The sequence below is a fragment of the Nanorana parkeri genome, unplaced genomic scaffold (assembly GCF_000935625.1).
Source record: "Nanorana parkeri isolate BGI_ZX_2015 unplaced genomic scaffold, ASM93562v1 scaffold1376, whole genome shotgun sequence".
Lineage (NCBI taxonomy): Eukaryota > Metazoa > Chordata > Amphibia > Anura > Dicroglossidae > Nanorana > Nanorana parkeri.
Genome location: NW_017307644.1, coordinates 283,422 through 311,275, shown reverse-complemented (window position 1 = coordinate 311,275; position 27,854 = coordinate 283,422). Strand labels below are relative to the sequence as shown.

Below are 27,854 nucleotides of genomic sequence, written 5' to 3'. Positions count from 1 at the left end.
ATTTTTACATTTTGTCTTGAATTCCTACAAAACTACAGGAGCATTTTCTGTGCCCAGAGGCTCATTCTTCAGAGTAAAATTTTGGGATGCCCATACTGTGCTGCTCTCTGTTCTGCTTGCCGGAGAGAAAACAGCACCTGGGGACTTGCAGTGCAAGTATATCCCAGCTTCATTTATTCTGTGGATCAGTGCTATCCCCACCTTTTTAGTTTTTTATTGAATATTGCACCACTAGGCACAAGTGACAGCTCTAACAAGGTGAACAAAAGCAATACCTCTACCTCCTTTGCTCTCCGTTTGCCCTTTTGGGCAAAGCTTCCACAGTTTATAGCCTTTAATGCAGAACTCCGGGCATATGTAAACCTAACCTTTGCAGTCGGGCTACCCACCCTGTTTAGGATCAATTAAGTTCTCGTTTTTCTTTTGGGTCTAAAAATAAAGAAGTTATACTCATCCGATCCTCGATCCTGCGGTGGTGACCGCTCACCTCTCTCCGCAAATTCCTCAATGTCCTCAGGTCTAACATACTGTATTAGACATGCTGACTGGCAGATCCTTAACTCACCAGAGTCCGAGGGAGAAGTGGGTGCGGGATCGAGAATCATGTGCATATATCCTTTTTTTGTTTTACACCCTAGACAAATACGAGCTCTTTACCCTTCCAGTGCGGGAGTAGTGCCACTACAAGGTTTTATTTTTGTTCTGCCCAGAGTTCTTCTGTAAAGACCAACTGATTTTCCAGTTCAAATCAGCTATATACAGTACATGCAACATGAGAAGGACTCTTGCTGTTTGTCCCTGCTGAGCCAAACCTATAGTTCTTTAATCAGCAAATCTCATGCTTTCTGTTGGACAGCTATAGTCCAGAGTCATGGGAGAATGTCAAGCTTCTGCAGGGAGACCACTGCTTCCACACAGAGAGCAAGGATAAGCAGTGTGATGGCAGGCTGCTTTCTACGGATATAAAAAAAAAAACACTTAAACTGCGCACACCAAATTTTCATACACCTGGAATACATTATGCAAATATTAACTGAAAGTTCAGTTGGGCTTTAACCTGAACTTTATAAATAAAGCAAAACTATCCAGTTTTTTCAGTGGACTGAACTACCGTTATCTCATCTAAAACTGTACTGCTTTCCCTGAGAATTCAATCTTTGATTCAGATACTATGGCTCATAGAGTTTTCTTTGCACGTTGTAGGTTCAGTTGGCATAGCAAACTGACTGAATAAACAAAAGGCAGTGCATAATTTTAATTGTTTGGACGCACCCTATGACAATAACCACAGGTTCCTTAACCTCAGCAATAAACTACAAAATGTGTTACTAGTCATTTACTGTCACAATAAGTTTATACTATATAAGCACTTCAAAAGTATAGCACAAGTGTGCAAGACTTCATCCTAACTGGCCGTATAGGAAACCAAAACCATACAGGATGTCACATGACTCCTTTGGAATGCCCAGTGCTATCATGCTATTATAATATGATGCCCAGCGATATACTTATATTAAAAAATAGTACAGTAGTAAACAAAGGCGTAACTAGAAACCTCAGGGCTCCGGTACAAGACACCATGAAGGCCCCCCTGGCGGGGAAGGAGCTGCACTATTGGCGGGGGGCATGAGGGAGCTGTGGGCCCTCTTCTTCCTCTCTGGGCTCCTCCAACAGGCGGAACGCCAGGGCCTGGTCGCAATTGCAACCGCTGCGACCCTGGTAGTTCCACCAGTAGTAGTAAATATCCAATTCAATAAGAATGGGACACATAAGATTATAAAAATAAGAAGGTCCAGTAAAGCAACAGCATCCACACCCAAAATTACTACTCTGAATCAAACTTTCCTTCCAAAGCTGGGGAGGGTTAGAGACAAATAATAATCAAGGCTGACTGTTAACAACAAAGTTACTTGTCCACGTTGAATCACAGAGGTCATGGGAAATTCTCAACTTTATTAGACACAAAGCTGCAAATTGCCCCTCATTTGTAGGCATTGTCACCCTCTGTCCCTCTTTGCTCCTCAGTTGCTCCTCTTATTGGTGTGATATATAAATCTCTATAGATAATGGTACACCTACCATAAATGTTATATTATAACCTTTCCTCTAACCTTTGAATTATTTCATTTGTTGAAAAGCCAATATAAAAGAAAAGCAGTAGACCAAAAGCACTTGTGGCTTTAACCAACAATTTTGTGCATATCAGTTCTTCCAGGTCCACATAACTGGGAAGGGGGGGGGGTATCCTTTGCTTACAACAATTGACCCCTTTTTCTGTCTCAGAAAGTTGGGAGGTATGAAGACCTATAGTAAATTCTTTAGTTCTTTAATCACCAAATCTGATGTTGGAGAACTTTAGTCCTGACTCAAGGGGGCTCTGCAGAGAGTTTTACAATCTCAAAGTCCACCTTAGAAAAATTAATTAATTTTTAGATTGCTACAAACCTTGGCATTACATCAGCATTCTGTGGAAGCTTTATCTGACTTTAATTTCCCAGAATGCCTTTCATCTGCACAAGGCATAGCCAGTAGGCCAAAAAGTATTTGTTCTTTCGCACTCAGGATAGAGGAAGAAATAGAGTGAACCAAACAGAAAAAAGAGGAGAAGGAGGTAAACAATAAAAATGCACATTTAACTACTTTAGGCCTGATTTATGAAAACTGGAGCACAGGAAAGATGACACTTTGTTTTTTTGCAAACTATTTGACCCACCTCCCATAACTCTCAACACTTCATGATCAAATCATTATATTTAAAGGTGACAAAAATTGTCATTGTTGCAATCAGAAGCATTATAGCCCAACTTAAGCTATTATTTATTTTTTTAACATATAAGGTCCACCAGGAAGTAATAAAAAACAAAATTAAGTTTTGTTGCAAAACTCCCCTCCTGTCCCCACAGTGCTTTTCTTCTACAAGATGTCCTCAGTGTTCCAGATTAAATAATGTCCCACGCCATTCAAACTGGTAGACTAAGGACATACAGTACTCTGAGTGCATAGTGTCATGGACTTGTCGTAAGGAGAGGTGTCACCATGTACACTCATAGTGTAATGATGAAGAGAATGCTGGTTACATTTTCACGTCACTGCATCATTGAGGATCACACATGGCCAGAAGAAAATACAAAGAGGAAAAGGACCCTGCACATCATGTTACTGGCCTGAATACATCTGTATAAGGTAGGGGTGCTCGAGGTCCACTTGGAGGGAGAAGGCAGGGGAGAAGCCCAGAGCCTAGAGTTGGGCTTTAACGTGCAATTCCAGCCACTGTTTTTTCTTATTTTTGTGGCAGAAAGGGGAAGAGTTTGGAACTATCTCAGGTATTTATTGCCATCTGTGTCTCTGATAGAAAGATTTAGGCTGACCGCACATGGCTAATTTTTGCTATAGTGATCATCACTCATGATTAAGTACCAATAAAGCTAGCGATTGCTACACATAGGGAACAATGAAGTGTTCCCTAATGGCAGCACAATGCTCCAAATTGTGTGGTCGATCGTTGCTACATGCAACTGCATGTGTAGCGATTAATCATAGGGTAATTATGGTTGAAGACAGCTATAGCAAAAATCATCCCTATGCATCCGGCCTTACCCTTACTTTGTGATCTACTAACCATTGTTATGTAAGAGCACATGTCCCCAACAGGGACACAGGCAGGAGAACAACATGACAAAGGTTGCAGCTTTTCCCACTCTTTTCAAAAGCAAAATGTTCCAATTTAAAGACCTCTAATGGTCTTTCCTAGAAATGGTACCATGCAGATAATTTCAGCAGTATCAAAGTTTTATCTGCTCCTGTGTGACTACAGGCCACTAACATACATGACTATAGGCCACCAATTGTTTTATGCAGGTTAGGAAATTAACCATAACATTTACTTTGTTTTAGAGCACATCCCCTCTTTTCCCTTACTCCAGTTTTTATAAATGAGCCCTGTCATATCTATAAATTCTAAATCTAAAATTTTAACAGAGGCGGAAGGTTACCATTGGCAGAGGTTGAATCTAAATCAATGCACTACCAGCATAACATAAATGTATATGCAAGGATCTAGAATGGGTTCCAGCAAGGTTGCCAAGCCTTAAATTGCTACTGAGCCAACTAAGCGGTTCTTCTCACCCTCCGGGCATCACTCTGGTATTTTACAGCTTTCTTTGTGTCGGCCACAGCTCGTTCGACAAAACCTACTGACTGATCCATGTTATTTTCTATACGGTCTATAAGAGCACCCTTAAGAAAGAAAGAGAAATGGAAAAAAAGAGAAGAAAGGCAGAGGTGGGGGGAAATAGCAGAAGGAAGCCAAGACACAAGCGTGGCAATGAGTTAAGGGATGTATGTTGTTGGAAGATTATGAGGGGGAATAATTGTTTTAAGTGTAGAAGGAGAGAGTAAAAGGATATGGCAGAAGATAATTTATGGATGGATGTTTTAAGCGGTGCAAAGAAAGAAAGCATTATAGAAAATCAATGAAAGGGAAGAAGGAGGTCAAAAAGATTTAAGAATGGATGGTTCGAAAATGCAGTGTTTTGAAGAAAAGTTTGGGTCAATATAGAAGGAAGAATGTATGACACAAGACAGAAGAGTTAGATTGAAGCACACAGACACAGGGTACAAACCACAAAATATTGGTTGTTGGGAAAATTATGAAGTTGGCATATGTTTTATGAAGATAGGGATAGAGTAAATAGCAGATAAAACATCAGGAAGGAAGGATGGGTTTTTAGGTAGGTAGATGTTTTGAGAAAAAATAGGAAAACCCAACACAGGAAGTAGAGAAGAATGTGTTGGTAAAGACATATTAGAGTAATAAGAAGCCAGGATTGAAAATTGAGAACAGCGTGAAGAGAAGAATTAAGGACATGGAGGCGAGAATGTGGAGGATGAGATCAACATTGTAAAGGAAAGCATAGATAAGCCCATGGTGGAAACCAAAGAGGTTTCATAATACAGTAAAAGGATGACGAGTGAATGGTAAAAAGGTGAATTGAAACACAGAGGAACAAAGTGTAGAGTACACAACACAAGAGACACAGCGAGAAATGTTCATTGTTGACATAAAAAAATAGAAAGATGATGGGAATTGTACAGGATGTAGGCAGGAGATAGAGGGAAACATTAAAAAGCACATATAATATCATATTGTAGTGTCACATAACAAAGAACTTTGCTCAGTCATGTTGCCCTCAACTGAATCCTTATATCAGATTTTATATCTAAAGTAGGTCAGTTATGTCAATGTCCAGTTATGTCAAGGTCTTTCCACCCTCACCTTACGTGCTTTGCTCTGGTATTTCACAGCTTTGGTTGTCTCTTCTCGAGCTTTTTCTACGTGTTCCACTGACTTCATGACATTGATCTCTATATTATCAGTCACCTCCCCCTGTAGAGGACACACAGGATCAGTTAGTATACTTGGAAAAGCGGAAGGTTTTTAGATAAAGTCGAAAGTCAGAGAGGAAAGGTATAGTTACCTGAACTAGGTTGAGCCTCAGTCTCCAAGCAAAGCATTAAAGACAGAAAATAGGACACAACTGAGACATCGAATGGCTGTTAGAGACCATATTAGGGTGATTTAGGATAATTTTAACTGTTTATATAGTACTACCAATCCCTTATTTTTAAGCTGGGCATTCTGTCACTAATCTTTATCTTCACCCACCCCATGTTGCCCATAATGGTTACCTGGTTCTCAACCAACATGGCTATATCCATGAACATGTCATGGAGCTCCTTCAGGCTGCTCTCTAGCCGTACGATATCCCGGTGACGAGACTCAATTTCACTCAGGGCTTGACGTGAAATCTGTGAGTCAATGATCTGCAGGAAAAGATGGATAGGTGTAGTTAGGCTATAGGTACCAAATCATCCTGTCAGCTAGCCAAACCAAAATGTTTACATCTTCTTTATCTTTTTTTGTGATGTTCAGTATGTCACCTGATAGTATTATGCCCTACACCAGTTCAAAACTATAGGCATTCATTTGGAGTTGCCCTTTCTTCCCTTTGTGGCTGTAACAGCCTCCACTCTTCTTGAGAAGTCTTTCCACAACATTTTGAAGTGTGCCTGTGGGAATTCAAGCCTATTTAGCCAAAAGAACATGGCACTAATGTATGAGAAGACTCTTTGCATTGCTTTGCTAAATAAACCAGTGAATATCAGTAATATGATTATGAACCCCTTTTTGAAACCTCTGACCTAGCTCTCAATTAGCATATTTTAATTCATCCCAAAGGTGTTTAATAAGGTTGAGGTCAGGGATCTCTGCAGGCTGTAGCATTAATAACACTGGAAACACCAGTAAAAAATAAATCAGGAGCAGTATTTACTTACTTTTGGTGAAATAGTGGGTGTTATGGTCAGGTGTCCACAAACATTTGTCCATAAGCTTGATCTCCCTACCAGCTAAAAACAGATACCTATTGGGTATACATGGGTGATGGAATTAACCACTGACTTTGGCATAAGTTTTTGACTACCGCAGCAAGGCTGACATTAATGAAGGGTTACTAGCTACTTCCTTTACGTAACTGGGGCCCATTACTACTAGAGGGCTAAGTGTACTCAAGAACATCCGGCTTCTTGTATTTTCCCATATCCACTGCACATTTGGCAAGCCAGTACATAAGTAGCAAAAGGGAAAAATAATATTACCTATATTATGAACAGACTTCACTGGCTTATTTAGCAAAATGATGCAAAAAGGACTTTGTAATGTGCAGGATACAGGTCCACATCCATGTATTTGTGACAGGTCCTCTTTAAAAAGGGTCTTACCCCAGAAGTGAAGATGTTGGGGTTTCCGCTTTCCAGCATTTCCTCTAATTCAGCATCTGTTGTGTTTTTGCCAGCTTGAAAACAATGATAACAAGTGACAGATGTTAGAATCACAATGATATTTGAAATGCCCCGTATAGGCCAACCAGTGCCGCAGGCAGACACACAGAAGTATGATAATATTATGTCATAATGAGAACACAGAGTCACTTCCCTCGCCATTCCAAACACAGCTTTTTTGCTGCTCTACCACCAAAAAAGAGAAATACGGAAGCTGCCATCAGCGGTCTTCTGAAAATGCTTTACGGGAGGTCTCAGGCTGCAATGCTTCATGAGCCACTGGTCTAGAACTGTTTAGGTCAGGAATACTAGATGCCAGATGTAGACATTTCCAGGTTAGTGACTCACAAGGTACTGAAGCCATTGAATCAGCCCGACAACCAGGGAACTACAATTTTTAGAAGTTGGTCAGTATTGGCAGCCTTGATATTTTCTCGGCATGGCTTGCTTTAAAGTGACATTAAACCCTCAGATTTTTTAACATAAAACAATACTGTAATGTGTGCCTTACTGTAATCCATGGTTGTTTCCCTTCTCTTTGCTGCTCTTCCTTTTAAATCTGTATCTCTTCTCATGCTCTGCAGAACTTCTGTTTTGCAGCAGACTGCCTTGTCTCTGGAATGGATACATGGTGTCTGTGTATAGGTTTGTAACCTGAGCCAGCACTACAGGAAGAGGCCCTGAGCTGCAAAGGGAAGTTCTCCCCAAGCATGAGAAGACATGAGGATTTAAAAGGAAGAGCAGCAAAGAGAAGGGAAACAACCATGGATTACAGTAAGGCACACATTACAGTATTGGTTTATGCTAAAAAATCTGAGGGTTTAATGTCACTTTAAGTCCTAAATTAACAGAGTTTAAAGGCTCTTTTTACACGTGGCCACTTGTGGGAGTAAAGTATACATCACAGTGTATTTTCCCTGGCAGGGTACTACTTGGGCTGCATACAGCCTCCCATACAAGTCAATGGCTGTACGCAGGTATACACCAGACTTGCGTAAACACACATGTGTATGGGTGTGGACACATATGCATGTGAATGTTTACAAAAATCATTGACTTCCATGGCAGGCTGTAGGCAGCACCAGTGGCTCTCTGACGGGAGAAAAATGACGGAATTTTTGGCTTCAGGTGGCTGTGTGCATGAGCCCTAAGTCAGGTACATACCGTCAAGGTGCATCAAAACAAAGATGTGCAACATTTTGCAGTTCCCTTTCTAAAGGAAGCAGCCACCGCCTGTGTAGAAAGGCCTGTTCCTTCCTTGCCAGAATGCTGCAAAGAAGGGTCCTTGTTCTGTATTGAAGCAGTGGTCTCTCTGCAGAGGTCTGACATGCCCACTGCTGCATCAAAGCAAAATCTCTTCGATCAGCAAAGTTCTGACTCTATGGTGTGTATTGAAATAAATGAACTTTGCACGATATTCTAATTATTCGAGTTTCACCTGTATTTGAGCAGTGTAAGTTCAGTTTTAGAAGCCGGCATCTTACTTTTTCAGTAATGCAAAAAGCAGTGGCCGAGTCAACTAACCTTACGCCACCAAAAATAAGAATATCATAACCAGAACGGATCAATCATTCTTGCATGCAACTTTTTTTTCCCCCTCCAAATGGCTTAATTTGGAAACCAGAACATCGCTTCCAGCTCTCTCCAATATGAACACTGGCGAGCTATAGTAAAGCTGGCCTTACACTGTTAGAATTTCATTTGAACATTGGAAATAGTTCAGCAGAGAATTCAAAGATGCCATTGATGTCATTGAGCCGACTCATTTAATTTGAAAGCCCCGAAAAAATTTTGAGCGTTTGTTCGAGCTTTCATCAGAGCTTTCGATCTCGTCATCATTGAGTCAACTTATTTTGCTGGAAAGCCCTTAAAAGCCCTCTCCCTCCCCTGTCACGGCTCTCTGCCGTGACAGGATCGAGAAGTGAGCGAACGCCGGTATGTGTTCGCTCACCTCCCGATCTACTGAGCCAACCTGTGACAGTCTCATTGTCACAGGTCGGCTAGAACTATGAGGATGAGTGAAAATCACTCACCTCATAGTTCTCCTTTAACTTAAGTTACTTTAAAGCCCTTAAAATTACCACCAGACCGGCATCAATGGAATCCAAGATGTGTTAAACAGGTTTCTTTTGTTCCTAGTGCATGTGCATTACAATGTGTACAATTTTTACCTAACCAAAGTCACATTCATGGTTAGAACTTGATTAGTTCAGATAAGAAAGAAGAACATTTTCCGTCCTACTCATTCGAATTTCCCCATCCATAGGGTAAAAAAACGAATGTCCATTAGACCCTACTAATCATTAGAAAATCGAACAAACGTTCAGAATATGAACATGTTTAGATGAAATTTTACTGGAGTATGGCCAGCTTGAGTGAACAAAGGAAACCACAAAACCATGATGGTGATGACTCACTGATCTCCAACTGCCTCTGGATCCGCCCTTTACTCCGCTCTCTGAAGTCCACCTGAGCTTCATTGTACTTTGTCATTACGTCCACAAACTTCCTCGACAGGACAGAGTGCTGTGGGGAGGGGGAGATGCATCGTTAATACTTTGCTGAGAACAGTCATCAAAGAAGATGTTACAGGATCAAAGCCGTTTTGTCAAAGCAAGAAGCTATGAACTAGTTAAAGGGGAACTACATCCTCAGATCCATTACAGCCAAGGCAGGTGCCATCTTGGCCTCTATTTGGACACAAGTTACCATGGTGCTGCACATGTGATCAGCTTTGACACCGGCCATTTATGGGCATGAAATTTCAGTTGAGAGCTACAATAAGCACACTGGCAACCTTGACAATTGGCATGCCTTAAAGCCCATTTCCACCATTGCAGAGGAGTTGTCACCACAAGGAGGGTGCGGGGGGGGGGCGCTGGGCTTGGGTGTCCTGCACCTGGGTGCCAACTAGCGGAGGGGTGACACCGCCGGGTGAACGTCCTCTCTCTGCCGGCGTCCATCACCAAGATGACCGCCGGCAGGCGTCAATAAGACAATCACACTTGCGCACGATGCTGTCACGGTGGGGTGTCACCCGGTCTCCGCTCCGGGTGTGTCCCCCAGCCTCAGGACGCCCCTGACCAAGTGTACACGAAGCAGACATATGCAGATGCTGCAGAAACTTATGTTTTTTTTGTTAGCTTTCCTCAACATATCCTCATGGAAATGGTGCCTCTGTGTTTTGTGAGCAAATTGTACATATTAAAACTGAGCTCTTCCAGGGCAGTGTATTGTGTGTAAAGGCAGAGCTGGTGTTAAGTGATCGTGTTGTACAGAATCACAGGGAGGGGGCAGCTGTATACCATTAAATTGGTGGGTCTAGTTCCACTTTAAAGTGCAACTGAAGCCAAAACTAGTTTTGGATAGAGTGGAGAAGGATTAGAACACCTTTTGGTTTTTATTGCTGTCTGTGCCCCTGTTAGGGAGATTCACCCCCACTATTTATCTTGGTGACTGTTCACTAAAAGTGAATTAAATTCCCTAATTCTTAGTTATCATCAGAACAAAAATAGATGGGAAATCTTCCAATGTGGACACTAGTCATGCTGACCACCAGGGATTTCCTCTCACTTCCTGTTATAGTTAGACAGGAATTGAACAGAAATCTTTGCAATGGGATGGCAAAAAATAAAAGTTAAGGTGGTTAGAACCCTCCCTTACACTATCAAAAACAAAAATAAAAAAAATATAATTGCCTTTCATTCTACCTTAAGATATTTAAAGACAATGTGGCAATCAGGGACTGTAATTTGTTGGTCATTTATGGCATGGAACTGTTATTTGTTTGGTGACCAAGGGAAGCAAGGAGTGTTTGTGTTGATGCATAATATCAGGATACAGTGCATGGAAAACCCAACAATGTAAATTTTTTATTTAGTCCCTATTGGTCTGCTAAATATACTGTCCTTAGGTCATTTGAGGACAGTAGTCTGTCATTTTATGACAACAAATGGTTGGAGCCAGCCGTGACGTCACAGCCGACTCCGCCCATTTGTTTACATTTGACTAGGAATTACAATAGTGATTTGACAGGTGCGGCCAAATGTCAACAGATAGGCGGAGCCAGCGGTGATGTCACCACTAGCTCAGCCGATCTGTTTACATTTTGCCGGCATCTATCAAATTGTTCATTTTCTGGTGGGAGTTTGTCGTGTGCGAGCTTCATAGTTACATAGTATTTGAGGTTGAATAAAGACACAGATTCATCAAGTTTAACCTTTTATGTGTCTATTTGTGATTGTGCATGTGTGTATGTGTGCTTCAGGTTTTTTTATTTTTTTTATTTTGACGAGTCAACATCATCGCGGACAAAGCTGGACATCATGATTGACCCTTACCATACGTTGGTGGATCAAGGAAACCATAACAAACTTCACACAACTCACAAGAGAACACAGTAAAACATTATAATAACACCCACTGCATGTTGCCTGGACTTCTTTTTAAGGGAGAGTCCATCTCTAGGCATACATCAAGCCCCGAACCATCTAGAGTTGCCATCTGGCTAGTATTTTACAAGCCTGGCTGGTAAGCAAGGGATTGCTTTCCAGTGGTAATTATAGGAAAGGAACCATAAGATAAGGTGGCAACCCGACTACCGTAATAGAAGCTTGACTCCTACTGCAAAAGGGGACACAACCCCCGGCAAGATCTTCAGGAATGAGCAAACAATAAGATTGCAATGTGCACATTACGTCCTTCACCACTCACCTGGGACTTCCGTATTCGAAGGTCTGCTGAAGACTGACCTTGATCTTGTTCTATAGACTGCTCCATTGCTTAAACAAACAAATAAAAATAAAAGAGGGGGGGACAAATTGAAATTAGAACCCAAAATTTGCCAATGTTAAAAATCATCTTTGTGATCTGATAGACTAAAATCCTTTTATTGTGTGGATGTAAACTGACTTGCTGCAGCTTCTAATGCACATTGTGAGAAGCCCACAGTGTGCAGTAAAATCAGAGTAAGCTATTTCAGTCCAGGAGAGGAGCCGGTACAAGTGTGCAAGACTGAAAGGTAGGCTGAAGGGTTTAGTTTTAATTTGCTAAAGCACTTAGTACCAAACAATTGTCCTCTTAACTGTCAAGGAGCACAATTGGGAGACAGGGGCAGAGAGTTTTTTCAGTCAATGACATTGACCTTCCATAGCCATATTCAGTCAATGACATTCACTTTACGTGGCCATATTCAGTCAAGGGTATTGACCTTCCATGGCCATATTCATTCAAGGGTATTGACCTTCCATGGCCATATTCAGTCAATGACATTGACCTTCCATGGCCATATTCAGTCAATGACATTGACCTTCCATGGCCATATTCAGTCAATGACATTGACCTTACATTGACATATTCAGTCAAGGACATTGACCTTACATAGCCATATTCAGTCAATGACATTCACCAAAGTTTGCATGTAACTGCTCGAGTAAGAGCCTCTGACCGACCCTGGATGCACAAAAATTTACATTCCCCACCTCACAGCTACATGTAAACAAAAGGGGCGGGATACTGGTGACATAATTGACCTTATGTGCCATATGGCCATATTTGGTCAATTATATTGACCTTAAATGGATACATGGCCAAGCCCAGTGAATGATATTGACCAATGTCCACAACCATTCCGATGAGCGCCTCTGACTGACCCTGAAGAGATAGTCACTCACACCCGGGTCAGCCTGGGTCCCATGCATCAATACGTCCTTTTATTGACGACAGATAGACATGGCATTACAAGTATGAGCAACATTTCAGAAGGTTCGGTAGGTTCCAAAGCGGTGCTCATAATTGTGATGCCATGTGTATCTGCCATCAATAAAAGGAGGTGTTGATGCATGGGACTTTGGTGTGCGGTTGACTATCTCTTCTACGTTTGAATTTGTGTGGCGCCAACCCTACATCGTCCCAGCACCCTTATGTATATTACACTGGAATTCTGGTCTGGTGTGCAATGGGATATCTGCATATTCTGACTGACCCTGGACGCAGATATTTTGCATCCATGGATGGCATTTATGTGGAGTTTCTGGTCGCACACGAACTGGCCACACCTAAATTGGCCAGTTTATATGTAGTCATGGCACAGAATTTGAATGCAGCAAATTAAGCTCCCCAGATAGCCTGATAGCCAGATAGCCTGACTGAATGAGATCCAAACCTCCGACCAAAAACGAGTATGTAGATCATGAGTGGTGGCTGCATAAACTTCACCTGCTACATGCCTGTACCAGGTCTGTGACTCAAACAGTGCTGAATCCAGAGACAACCAGGTAATTGGGCATTTCAGAAAGGTTCAGCAAGGCAGATCCTGTATGCTCCTGCAGCTTTCCTTTAATACACATTCTTCCATTAACAGCTAAATCTCCCTAATCCGGTTAGCCACAACAACATCACACGAGTGGCACTCACCCTTTAAACGTGACCGGATGTTATTTGCCGCTTTCTTGATCTCCAGGGTTAAGTTTTCCAGTTCATCCTTTGTTTCTGAAAAGCAGGTGAGCCTTTTGTTAATGCACAGACGTACAGTAATGTCATTGCATTGGAAAGGCAATGTGTTTTCATTTTGTGTTCTGGTTCTTACAATTGACCTCCAGGCAGATATATAACACACATCAATGAAGTTATGTAGCCATTAAGAGAAAACCTGAATATACTGTATTTTCGTACATGATTCACTTAGGGACCTGAACTCATCTTGGTATCACCCTCCTATAAACCCCTAGTCAGGAGTATGCAGACTGCTGAGACTGGAAAAGGCAAGAGAGACAATTAGGTTCTACGGCAGTGCACATGCGCCCACAGAGAACTAACTGATAGGAGGACAGTGCAGAGAGAGGACCTTATCAGTATAAAGCTGCTCCTTTATTGTCCATTCAGTCAGCAGAGGGAGTGTCTGAAGTGTTATAGGGATGAGCTCGGGTTCGGTCCGAACTTACGTTCACCCAAACCTGGAAGGAAGCAGTCAGTGCCGGCCCATTGAACTGCGGCCGGGACAATTTTTTTCAGTATCATATTCATTCAGTCAACGACATTGACCTTCCATGGCCATATTCAGTCCACGACATTGACCTTCCATGGCCATATTCGGTCCACGACATTGGCCTTCCATGGCCATATTCAGTCAATGACATTGGCCTTCCATGGCCATATCCAGTCAATGACATTGGACTTCCATGGCCATATTCAGTTAATGACAATGACCAATGCTCAATGCAGCCACTCGGTTAAAAGCCTCTGCTCCCCGACTCTGGAGACAAACATTTTGTATTCTCCACCCCGCAGCTGCAAAGGAGCAGGATGCTGGTGACATCATTTATCCTATATGGCAACATGGCAAAATTGGTCCATGACAATGACCAATGTTCCTATGTAGCTGCTCGAATGAGATCCTCTGACTAACCCTGAATGCAGACATTTTGCATTTCCCACCCCACTGCATGTAAACAAAGGGGCGGGATGCTGGTGACATCATTGACCTTATGCAACCACATGGTCATATTGGTATAGCGTTTGCTATACCAACTCAGACTAATCACTGGTGGCTCGATCCCAAATGTGAGCAGGAGGTTAATAGGTCTGGTCTGGCCACTGGCTGTGGAAGACTAAAAGATCACCCAGAGGCTGCATAGGAGCATGTATCACTTCCTGAAAATGTGAACTCTTGGTTTTGTGTATTAAAGTTTGATCTCATTTAATGCACTATTTGGAGTCCCTGTGTTCCTCTGTACCTCTGTCTGGAGAAATGTACTAGGATGCACCTGATGTGGTTTCCTTTTTCAGTAAAAAATGTTGTAAGTGCCTTATCTACGTACACTTCTTTTTGGTACATTTTCACCAGTCCATTGATGCCCTTAAACAATTCCTTTTTATTTATGTTTTTCAATTTTGCCTCGACATACACTCTATGGCCAACCCAACTGGAGCTGTGGTAACTATTATCTATTGTGTGAGCACAATGACTGCGGTATGGTGATGGCATGGACTTAGCTTCACAGACATTACTTGAATACACACCCTCAGGTGTCTCTATAATAACATAAGTTAACGTGTTCTGTATTATCAGTTACCCTGTTCCCAGTTCCCTCTGCAAACTACCCAACCCCCAAGTTGTAGAGATGAGGAGAGGGTATTTTGTAGTTCACAGAGATCCGAGAACAATGTTAACTGATAAGTGTGCAGCACAGGCAGAGAGCACAGGAAATTCACAGCTCATTGAATTTCCTATCAGAATCAAGAGGTGTTTCTTCTTAAAGTGTTTAGTTCTATCTGCTTGATAAATTGTTAGGGTTTACATACAATTTAAAGGAAACCTATCATAAGCATAGATGGTGTCTGCCATTGCGGACATATACTTCTGAAAACGCAAGTTGCCTGAATGTCATGCTGACCCTCTTTCTTCAATTCTTTGACGTTAAAAAAAAGACTTCTGACCTCTTGCTGACTTTTCTGATTTCAAAATCTGTTCCAGGTCAGAGACTCTGAAAGTACTGAAGCCATAGGGCTTCCCCAAATTTCCATCTTATTGGGGCTGACAATATGTTTTTGTATGATCCCTGATATACATTAGATATGGCAGTGATTTGGACTCTACTGCAGTGTAGACGATACCGCCATGCCATGTGATACACAAGGGTCAGATGACACTATGATAGCCAATGGCATTTACACACTCTGCTCAGGAAGAGGAGCCGATAGGATGACACTGTGCAGTCTCTTGGTCTCGTTTACGCTTTCTGAGATCTTGTCAATGTTCTGCCGAATCTCCTCGATCTGAAGAAGGAGAGAAATGATAACAGAATTAAAACGCAAGAAGATAACCAGGAAAGGGAAGACTATAGAACATTTTTACTACGTCTTTCAGCAGCCAATTTTTTTTTAGGGGGGGATAGTGTAGTGAAGGGTTATTAGGGCTCATGTGCATAGGCTCATGCACCCATACAACATAAATTGCTGGGCGCCAAAGGTACTGAGTACAGCTTCCCATAGAAGTCAATAGCTGTAGGCGGGTATATGCTGGTACTTCCATGTACCCATACATGTGCATAGACGTACTGTACGACTCTGGGCGTCCAGGATCGTACATCAGCACACATATTCATATCATGTTGAAGATTTGCAAATAACAAGCACAAAGGTTTAAAAAAATGATACGACTTGAAAACACACTAACCAAAACACATAGTGTTTTTAGAGTGTTTTCCATGCATTGCCATCATCTAAATTAATAAAAAATTGTACCAAAATGCACAACAAGCGCTCCCCCTCTAATGCAACATACTGATGCGGAAAGCTTCATAGGTTATAATGGCAATTAATTTTCATGAGCTTTTAGCATGATGTGCTACATGTAGCGCTCATAAAATGCAATGGCGTGAACAGGCCCTTAGAGGGCAGTGTAGTGCATTTTGAACAATTGTGCTTGCTGCACCAGTTGTGCTTTTTGGCAAAAACATGTTTTCCATCATAGACAATGGCAACATATGGTCACTTAATGCACTAAAAGCGCAATATGCATTTCAATTAGCATATTTTCAAGTCAAATTTTAAGCCAAGTTCATACTTCCAACTAAAACAGACATGACCCGTAAAATCAACACAGGAAAAGACAAAATGAAAAGTAGGACAAGGCAAGTAATAAGTGTATTATCTTGCATTTACATTACAAACACACACTAAAACCACATTTTGTGTTTTTAGGAACGCACATGGATTTTTTAACACAATAGTTTGAATGGGCCCAAAGTCCGGATGGCGTCTCTCAGAGCTGGTGGCTCTCGTCCATCATCGTTCACCTCTTTATTGGTTTTGGGGAGGGTTGGAAGTTTGGTATGAAGCAGTGGTGGTTTGGATCGTTCCTTCTTCATTACATTTTTCAGCCTTTCCTAACCAGGGTGGCACCATGGCACCCTGGGGTGCCGCAAAATTTTCACATCATCATGCCTCCAATGAGAAGAGTGTTTCCTGATGTGAAAAAGGGGAACTCTAATGTGAAGAAAGGCTCCTAATATGAAGATGGGCTCTTAATGTAAAGGGGAACTCTGATGTGAAAGGGGGACTGGAGGGGGGATGTGAAGGAGAATGTGAACCCCACTTTTATTGGCATTTGTTTTTACTTGGGGTTCCCGCTTAAAAAACATTCCTCGACTTTTATCTTGGATAAGAGTCTGGTATGGATTTTGGAGGGTCAACACATCATTTTATTTATGGTTTTTACATATTATTATTATTATTTCTGGACCCTTATTTAGTTGGACTTTATTTAAGGTGAAGCAGTTGATACATGCATTTATTATAGGACCTTAATTTGGTTTTGTTTTATGGTGTCTACATCTTTATGATGTGATATATACACTTAGTGCAGATTGTTTGGTCATTAACTACTTGCCATCCGGCCCTTTATAATGAAACAACCCAATGGTGCCCTTGCTAGAGTGGGTGAATGTACCTGTACATCCTGTTTGTCTCTGTTGTGTGTGCAAAGCTGATATTCGCGCTGTCAGCAGATTGAAACGGCTCTGTGCCATGTGATCAATGATGTCCAATCCGTGTAGTATTGTTTACAGTGGCAAGCCCTCCCCTTCCTTTCACAACACAGGAAGAAGGGTAGGAGGCCTTACTGAATGATTTGATTCAATAAATCCTCCTGGCTGCTGCAGGTCAACAAAGGAAGGATTATTTTGCTGGAGATTTAAAGTGCCGCTGATCAATAAAGGGGGGGGGGGGTTAAAATGCCATTGATCATTAATGATTGTGGATTGTTTTGGTAGGAGGGTTTAAAGTGCCGCTGACCACCAATGATTTGGCAAAAGGTTTTTAAATGCCACTTGCCACCAATAATTGTGGGTTGTTTGGGGGAGGGGGGGTGGAGTTGCAATGTGCTAAAATTGAATTGTGTGCAATGGCATTTACACATGTCACGTAAGACAATTCTGGTGGAATACAATTTTTCATTCTCCAGGGAACTTTCTGACGCTAAAAATGAAAGACTTGCACTTAGCTTAAGTGGGTGATATTTCAAGGCTAAGCACACCTTAATTTGTTTTTTTAACCACCACAATACCAGCATGTTTCTTCTATTCCAGAAAACAAAAATTTGATCACTTTGCGATTTTTCACACATTTTGGGGGTGTCCATAATGTCCTGGCATATATACTGTATATATTAGGGATGCATCAATACCATTTTTTCCAGACTGAGTACGAGTACCGATACTTTTCCTCAAGTACCACCCATACCAATCACCAACACAGTCACTCAGGACTCTCAGTCAGAGGGGCTGAGAGGTCACAGAATGTAAATAGTTTTGGAGGGAAGAAGCTTGCCTTTCAGTTTCTTCCGTTTTTTTCGGATTGTAGCTGAGATCTGGAACTCTGGAGATTTCTTAGCACTCGTTCACACCAGATGCAGTGCATTCCGGTCCGATTCTGGCCATAATGCACTACATCACATTGTGGCCGGCTCACTATTTTGCCTCCGAACGCAATGCGATCGCCCGCACAATAGTTTTGGAGGGAAGAAGCTGGCCTTTCAGTTTCTTCCGGTATTTTCGGATTGTAGCTGTCACGCCCCCTCCTGCCCAGCAAAAAAGTGAGCCGTCCGCAATGCGATGCAGTGCGTTCCGGCCAGAATCGGACTAGAACGCACTGCATATGGTGTGAACTAACCCTTAGAGTTTTGGGTTGGATGAAATCTCCAGTCCTGAGGTCAGGTGTTGCCGGTGATCAGCCTCATTAAGCCTGAGAGCAGCTCAAGGGAGGATTTGTTGGGTTGTGTGCTGGGGGTACAGGAGGGCCAAGCCAGGTGGTGTGGTAGAGGAACACAGGAAACACCTGGGAGGCTGGAAGGTTTGGAGAGGCTGAGAGAGCCAGGCACACAAGGTGTGTGTGCTGGAGTCAAAAGTAAAGTCTTAGGACTGGGACACTGTGACTGAATGGGACAACCTGGGAATGGTGCGATAATCTGTTTGCTGAAATGCAAGCATACTTTATGTTGTACTGCTGAAGATAAGATATCTTCTGTTACAAAATAAATAAAAGACTGTCCTTTTTCTGTTAAAACGGCTTTGAGACTAGTCCTTAAGCGCTCACCACATGTACTAAATTCCCCAAATATCACAATAGTAAAAAAAATTCAAGAAGAAAAATTAACAGTGGTTTATAAATACCATCATGGCCAAGTTCTATGTATGCAAATTAATAATACAAATTTTATAAAATTATAATAATTGTTGGTCAAACTTTCGCAGCACTAAAAACGAAAAAAAAGGGCCTGGACAGGAAGGAGTTGTAACATGCCGGTATTTATGTGGTTAATTTAAGTACATTTTGCCAGCTGCTTGTAATATTTTGATTTTTTTTTTGTTAGTTTTTATTTAATTGCACATGTTCTATTCCTTGTATGGAGATTGGTCTTTGTACCTTGACTTAGAAGCTTAAATATAGGACCCCTGTAGGTTTACAAAGCCATTATCTTTCTGAACAAGTAGTGGGTTTTGTGAATGGTAAAGACAACTCCTGTATACTAGTGATGGGCTCGGGCGTGTTCGCAAGCGCCTCGTTCCGAGCCCGCCAGGAAGCCGTCAGCGCGCAGGGCCAATCACAGGCACTGAGACATGTCCCCAGTCCGCAGCTGCAGAGATCGGGAACATGTCTCAGTGCCTGTGATTGGCCCTGCGCGCTGATGGCTTCCTGGTGGGCTCGGTACGAGGCGCTTGCGAACACGCCCGAGCCCATCACTACTGGATACTACAGGAGCTGGAATTCCAAAGATTTTAAGCCTTATGTTAATAATTAATCTAAAGATCGTGTAATGAAGCCATATTAGACACATAAAAATAGAGCCAGATGGACAGGCACTCATATAAGCAGAAAAACAGATTGACAGACACTAAGGGGCAGATTTATCAATCTTTTGCCTGGTGAATAGCTTGGTGAATGCTGCTTGCAAGGACTTGCCACCACTTGATGAAGTCAAGAAGCATTAAAATCTCTTATGCTCCTCAGCTCCATGTAGTGGCGGTAGTGACATGCAATACGAAGTTTTGTGGAGATATAAAGAGACAAACACAGACACAAACAGAAAGAATGACATACAGCTAGAACTAAAACAAATTGTGGGGTCTTCAAAATCTATACCAGACCCTTGAAAGCATGCAGTCTGGCTGGCCATAAAAGGGGGGGGGGGGGGGGCAGTCACTGTGGGCCACCACCGGCTGAACCACACCAGGGCACATGTCCTCATCACTGTCATTGATGGGGGAAAGAGTCCCATCCCCACATTCCTGGCGTGGTGGATGTGGGGTTCTGCAGGAGGAAGGGCGGAACATAGCGCAATCTGGAAGTCCCATTTAAGATATGTGGGCCTCCAAATATCCCTATGTTACTCATCCACAAGCAAAAGTAGCATAAAAATAAATAAAACCCACAGACGCCATGAAAAAGCAATTATATATATTTTTTATTTACTTACTCTGATTTTACTTCACACTGTGAGCTTCTTAAAATGTACATTAGAAGCTGCAGCAAGTCAGAGAGACCGCCTCATTTCCTTGCCCATCCCTTTCACTCATTGGATTTCAGTTCTTTCAATCATGGAGGTTCAGCATCACATGTGGGTGTTACATAGAGTGGTCTGCATGCAAATATACCCTATCTAGAAACACCAAATTCCAGTGGGTTCTATAAAGGTTTTATTTAAAATATATAATTAGCATGTTGCTAAGTGAGGCATATGTAAACACATTAAAATGTCTTCTTTAAAGTAATTGTATTGCATTGTAATTTTCTTACCTGGATAAAGAAGTCATCCATAAAGGCCGCATTATCAATGGAAATGTCAACATCTTCTGGGTCATCTGTGTCTTGGGTCTAGGAGAAAACCAAACACTGTCACTAAAATTAAAAAGACATAGGATGCATCAGTCAGAAAGCAAGATGATTGTTGCCTCTAATGAAAGTACATAAGGTTGAATGTTGATATCACATCTAACATAGTCATCGAGCAAGGACTTTCATGGCTGCAGTACATTCTACAAACACAAGTGTGATAGGAAGACCAGCCATGTCCTCAAAGGAGGCCTTGTAGATATGCTGCATGTATGGCTCACGTTCCTTCACCTGAAATTTAAGGAGACCTATCCATCGCACCTATAGGAGCTTGTTGGACATTCTACTCCAAAACAATGGATATACATATGAAGTCCCCTTTGTAGCTATAACACCCTCTATCTTTTTGAGAAAGTTTTCTTCAAGATTTTGAAGTGAGTCTGTAAGACTCTGGGGGTGATTTACTAACCTAAACACACTCACGCACCAGGTGCGTGTGATTTTTACACTGCAAAACGTATCAACCAAACACGAGCAATGTGTCACATTTTCACGCCGTTATGGTGCGTTTTTATGTATTTACGTACGTGCGTGTCATGTAGCATGTACCATAGGCTACACGCCGCTCTAATAGCGGCATGCAAGTCTCTAAAAGCATATTTCCACTAATGCCATATATGGAAAAATCATGCACATGATGTATATATAATGCTGCTTCACAGTTTAGACAAAAATGGTTAGCTCATGCATTTACATTCCTGCATTCATCAACGCAAGCAACACAACGTAGAGCTAATTTACACAACATCACCTTGCAATTCTTGCAGGGCTTTGCACAACACACCTGCTGGGTGTGTACACACTACAAAGGTGTCTAGATTCCACCAATAGATCATGCTGGGAGGGAACACACTACAGAGGTGTATACTTGTTTGTGGCGTGTTTATAAGGTTAGTAAATCAACCCCTCTGTGTCCATGCAGCCAAAAGAAAATTTGTGAGGTCAGCTTGATGTTGGATGAGCCTCACAATTGGAGCTCCAATCTATTCCAGGGGTATTCACTAGGGTTAAAGACAGGTTCTGATGGTGGATGAGAAGGTCTGGCTCACAACTGGTGCTCTTATTCATCCCAAAGATGTTCAGTAAGGTTGATGTCAGGGTTTTGTGTAGGCCACTCAAGCTCAACCTAAACCCATCAAGTCATGTCTTTACGGAGCTGACTTTGTACACAAGCACAGTTATGGTGGAATAGAAAAAGGACCTTCACCAAACTGTTACCATGAGGTTGGAAGCCCACAATTGTCTAAGATGTCTGGGTATGCTGTAGCATTAAAAGCCCCCTTCATGAAACCCTGAACTCATCAATAATTTGAAACAATGTCCACATACTCTTAGTCCTATAAATGAGATGGTCAGACTCAGTTGTCCACAATATTTTGGCTATATGGTGTATATTGTACACACACACACTGGGTAGTCATTGTAGAACGTACACCAAAAGCACCCTTTGCATTATGTTCTAAAGATATCTACACTGCAAAGGAACAGAGTGTGACTTGTGACTCATTACATATTTCCATTGTCACCATATCATCTCCTATTGCAGTGTGTTCACTCTAGAGTTATTTATAGCTTCTCTGCTCTTCTCAATTATGGCCCCATGTCACATTGCCGATTCATAATCTGAGCTCATTCATCGATTCCATGATTCACCTCTAATGCCGTCTCATAAAAACACTTAAAGGAAACCCATTCTAAGGGAGCCTGCCACAGCCAACCTCTCAGTTAGTCTCCTGGCTTCTATACTGATCATCTGGCATCAGTGTATTCAAGGATACTGATCCAGAACACATATGCAGGTCAGAAGCTCTACCTTTTCTCTAACTTTCCAACAAAATTATTACATAGTTACATAGTATTTGAGGTTGAATAAAGACATTAGTCCATCAAGTCCAACCTATTAGGATCTCATTCTAGGAGTACCCGTACCCCTGTATATTACGGTCCCTTAAGAAATCGTCCAAAAGTTTCTTGAACAATTCCACATTATTTGCTGAAATCACCGCCTGTGGCAGTGAGTTCCAGACCCTAACTGATCTTACTGTGAAGAACCCCCTTCGCCCCTTGTGCTGGAATTTTTTTTCCATCAATTTTAGGTGATGGCCTCTAGTTTTTGTAACGGAGTTAATTTTAAACAGTTTATCGCTAATGTTGCTACCACCATTAAACATTTTGTACATGGAAATCATATCCCCCCTTAATCTCCTCACCTCTAATGTGAACATGTTTAAATTTAGTAGCCTCGTCTCGTAGCTCTGGTCCTCCATACCCCTAATTAGTTTGGTTGCCCTTCGCTGGTTGCCCTTTGCCCTATTGTTTCAGGTCAGCGAATCAGAAAATTTTAAAGCCAGTAGATCATCATTGACATATAAACTGGCCATACACTAGTAGTTTCTTGTTCAGCCCCGGGGGTATTTCCGGCTATCAGAATACAATAGCCTGGCAGTTCGGGGGATATCCACACCCACACTGGTGAATGTTTATGGGGGGAACACCCCATTGCCAGGCTATTGTATTTTGATAGCTGGCACTCCCAGCTGTCAGAATAGCTGAGCAGTGACTTTAGCTAATTCGCTGCACTCACTGTTTGGCCAACAATTTTTGCCACGCCTACTTCCACAAAGGTGGATTGAAAAATAGATTTTTGTTGTACAGAGTGGTACCAACAGAGCCACACATGGCTGAAATTCACACGCGAGTATGGCCAGCTTTAGGCAAAAGGCATTTGTTAAAGAAGTTTAAAAAAAAAGATATACTGTAACAATCTGGTCATTTATAAAGATGGCATAATTTTTGTTTAGGGTATGTCACAGCCCACTTCTGCCTCTACTGTACAGATGTGACCTCATTAATGACAAACGTTAGCAATTGAGAGGTGTGCACACACACTCAGTGCAGTTAAGAGACAAGCCATGCAATATAACACAGTACAGAGAAGAAAAAAAAGCTATTGTTAGGTGACCTGTCAACAACCCAATCAAAATATAAAGGCAGTATCACCACTAAGGGGTCTATTCACAAAGCTGCCGAGGGCAGCCTAGTTCTCGGCCAGCTTCGGCTTTCAGCACGGCTCAGCGCTCGACTGAGCTGCTCGGCCGTGATCGGGAGCTGTACGGGCTATTGTGAATAGCCCGTACAGCACCCCCTCGGTTCTCCTGAACCGAAGGGGTCCTGGGGCCGAAGCCAGCCGAAGGATCGGCCGAAGCTACGGCCAGATCCTTCGGCAGCTTTGTGAATAGACCCCTAAGTCTTTGTTTGGCACACAAGCCCCTCAGTGTTTTAGCTATACACTTTTCTTGTTAAGTAGACAGAACACTCCTTGGCACTCTTCCTTAGGCCCCTTTCACGTGGGCTGATTACGGATCCCTTCCTGAACAGAGCAGTATAGACCGTTTAACCGTGTGTAAATGGTTGCCCGTCCGTTTAGACCTGGCTATCCATAGACTAGCATTGGGCATCTGATCTGGTCCACCTGAAAAACTGGCAGGTGGACTTGATCGGACTGCCCGTGTGAATGGGGCCTAATGCTGAACTCCAGGCACACATTTTTCACTATATAAAAAGGAGAAAAAAAATCAAAAACAGAATCACTGAGTTGAAAAAAGAATCACCCCCTCCTAAAAATGACTTGTAAACTCAATCAGGTGTAGCTTATCACCTTCTCAATGGCACACGAAGCCATATGACTTTCAACTTTGATCAGCTGTGGTCATTGTGATTAGCTCAGCATGAACAGAGCTTTCCTGGAGCATTTCAGTCCCTGCTAGTGCAACTGAAGCAAACAAACTATAGGTGGCAAGGCGGCACTGTCAAAAGCTCTCCGGGAAAAAGTTGTGGACAGGCACAAGTCAGGAGATGGATAAAAAAAAATGTCAAAGGCTTTATCAATGCCTAAAAGCACAGTGAAGTCTATTATTAAAAAGTGGAAGGTATTTGTTACAACACAGACCCTCCCTAGTTTAGGACGTCGCTCCAAACTGGATGAAAGAGCCATGAGGAAACTGGTCAGAGAGGCTACGAAGAGGCCTACAGCAACTCTGAAGCAGTTGCAGGAATTTATGACAAAGAGTGGACATTGTGCGCATGTGACAACAATATCACAAAATCTCCACAAATGTGGCTTGTATGGGAGGGTTGCAAGAAAAAAGCCACTTCCCAAGAAGGGCCACATGCAGTCACGACTGAGCTTTGCCAAAACGCACCTTGAAGATTCTGAGGCCACATGAAAAAAGGTGTTATTGTCAGATGAGACTAAAACTGAAAGTTTGGCCTCAGCACCAAACGATATGTCTGGCAGAAATCCAATACAGTTCACCATCCATATAACACCATTCCTGCAGTAAAGCATGAAGGTGGTAATATCCTGTTATGGGGGTGTTTCTCTGCAGCAGGGACTAAAGCACTTGTCGGCATAGATAGAGAAATGGATAGGGCAAAATACCGTCAACTTCTTGAGGAAAATCTGCTGCCCTCTGCCAGAAAGTTGTCAATGGGAAGAAGGTTTACCTTCCAACATGATAACGACCCAAAGCACACCGCAAAAATGACCGCACAGTGGTTGAAGGAGTAAAAGGTAAATGTCTTTGCATGGCCTAGTCAGAGCCCAGACTTAAACCCCATCGACAATCTGTGAAATGACTCGAAGACTGCAGTCCACAAATGGTCACCATCTAATTTAACTGAACTTGAGCAGTTCTGCAAAGAAGAGTGGGCAAATATTGCAAAGTCTAAATGTGCAAAGTTAGTAAACACATATCTCAACAGATGAAGCAAATTACACACATTGGGGTGATCCTTTTTCCAAATAAGTGATTCTGTTTTTGAATTTAGTTTTATTTTTTTCTGACATGTTATGGGTGTTATAGGTTGCATTGAGTAAATACAGCTGGATAAAACAAAAACTGTGTCTGTCTTCATTTCAGGCTGTGCCCAATAATGACAGTATGGATGAAAATTAGGGATGCACTGATACTGGTTTTTCAGTATCTTGTACAAGTACCCATCATTTTTTTCTTCCGGCACTCGCTAATACCGATACCAGAAGTTCCATTAAGGATGCCAGGCGGCATGTAATGACTCGCCACCTGGCTTTCTGATTAGCAGGGAAGCCGTCTCCATGCTCCCTCATCACCAAGTGACGAGAAAGCATGGAGCCGGCTTTCTGGCTACTCAGGAAGCCTGGCGCCATGTAATGACGCGTTGCCCGGCTTCCTGATTGGTCGACAAGCTGGCCAATCAGGAAGCCGGGCAACACGTCATTACACAGTGCCCGGCTCCCTGATTGGTCAGGAAGCAGGCTCCATGCTCCATCATCACCAGGTGAGCATGGAGCCGGTTTTCTGGCCAATCAGGAAGCTGGGCAGCGTGTAATGACTTGCTGCCCAGCTTCCTGATACCAGAAGCTCAGGTATTGGGCCAGGCATCAGAGCATTTGGGCGAGTACGAGTACATGCCCAAATATTCGGCATTGGCACCGATACTAGTATCGGTGCATCCCTAGTGAAAATGTTGACAGTGATGGAATTACAATGCATTACAGATTTGTAATGGTCGGATTACCACGGATAACCAGGAGAATAGTGAACTATTGGTAAAAGATGTGTCTGTTGTACACAGTGACGGGATGAACACATCTGCTGGCCTAGACAGAGGGGCTGCTGAACACCTTACAGACAAAGGGACATGTGTCGCAGCGGCTTCAGTACAGCATTGCATGACGGAATAAACGTCAGTCAAAGAAACGCAACGCTGAATACTGAAAAATGTCCTGGCCAGGAAGGGGGTAAAACACCCCGGTCTTCAAGTGGTTAAGGAAATGATGCTGGGTAGGGGAATTGGCTCCTGCTGGGAAATAGGAACAGACCATGTTCAGGGGTCAGGAGGACTCCCCCAGAAGTTAAAGTGGAGTCAGGTGGTATGTGTGCTGGAGGCACGCAAAGACAACCAGGGAGGCTGGGAGAGAACTAGTGAGGGTAGGAGAGCTGTGAGCCTGAGGGGCCACCATGTGGACAACATTTCGAATTCCAAGAGGACCAGTGGGTCAGACGTGCTAATATTTAAAGTGGAAGGCAGGAGGCTAAACTTATGTTGCAAGTATTGCATGGAGGTTATGCTGAACAACCCCTGTGAGGGTATCCAAGGTGGACGTGTGAACTTTGTTTAAATAAAAGTGGGCTACCATGCCCTTAAACAGAAGATATTGCGGTGGACTGCATCCTTATCCCCAAACATTATCTATCTCTCTATCTACACTCCAGGGGGGTGCCAAAATGTATAAGCCCTTTAAGAGAAGTTGTCCATAAACCAGTAGAAATTTGTTTGAAATAATTCATATTCACAACGTTCAATTTAGTTTAATGGGACAAATCGACAATCATTTTTAACTGTAGTGATGAAAACTGTTGTCGTGTTACTTGATTTGTAAACTTTAATCAGCTAGTTTTGTTACCCAGACACTCCTGGCAGAATGCCATCATAAGCCTGGACCTAGACTACAGCAGCGTCTACAGTTGGTCTAGAGCAGGGGTCCCCACAATTTTTGTGTTAAGATCTACTTTTCAAACCGACGAGCTACATCTACCAACGAGAAAAAAAAACTCCCTCGCTCTCTCTTTCCTGGCTGTCTCTCCTCGCTCTCTCTCCCCTGGCTGTCTCTCTTCTCTCCTGTCTGACTCTCCTAGCTCTCTCTCCTGGCTCACCTTGCTGTATTTTGCAAAAGGCTGTGTAAGCCAATATTCTTTGATGTAATACATAGCACTTCAACCACCAGTATCCACCAGAAAGGTGTCAGGGAACTTGGCTCAGCAGACTCAGGCTAATAGGTAATCATGTGTGCGCAGCTAAATAAATATACCAAAATGGAATAAAGGGGCCGCCATTCACACCCTTCCAGATCTACCAGCATCAGCTTTGAGAGCTACTGGTAGATCACGATCTACCTAATGGGCACCCCTGGTTTAGAGCATGCCCTCTGGCTTGCTGATTGGACAATGAAGGAGGAGTAGCACACTGAAAATGTATCTCCCTGCTCTCTCCTCTTTTTAGCATGCTCCCTGTCAATACATATTCACTGAGGTAGAGCCCAATTGACTCAAAGTGTTGCCACTCCTTCTCCAAGTTTGGAG

The 27,854-nt window shown here is 42.5% G+C and overlaps 1 protein-coding gene across 1 annotated transcript in view; it reads right to left on the bottom strand.

The window, feature by feature from the left end:
* The window catches only part of STX3 (syntaxin 3), a 50,957-nt gene that overhangs the window by 868 nt on the left and 22,235 nt on the right, over nt 1-27,854 (bottom strand). The window contains exons 2-9 of the mRNA XM_018569664.1: nt 20,635-20,712; nt 15,516-15,615; nt 13,255-13,329; nt 11,554-11,621; nt 9,258-9,366; nt 6,781-6,854; nt 5,689-5,823; nt 5,276-5,386 (exon numbers count right to left, since the gene is read on the bottom strand). Of these exons, the coding sequence (XP_018425166.1) occupies nt 5,276-5,386; nt 5,689-5,823; nt 6,781-6,854; nt 9,258-9,366; nt 11,554-11,621; nt 13,255-13,329; nt 15,516-15,615; nt 20,635-20,712 (750 nt within the window). The remainder of the gene's footprint in view (nt 1-5,275; nt 5,387-5,688; nt 5,824-6,780; nt 6,855-9,257; nt 9,367-11,553; nt 11,622-13,254; nt 13,330-15,515; nt 15,616-20,634; nt 20,713-27,854) is intronic.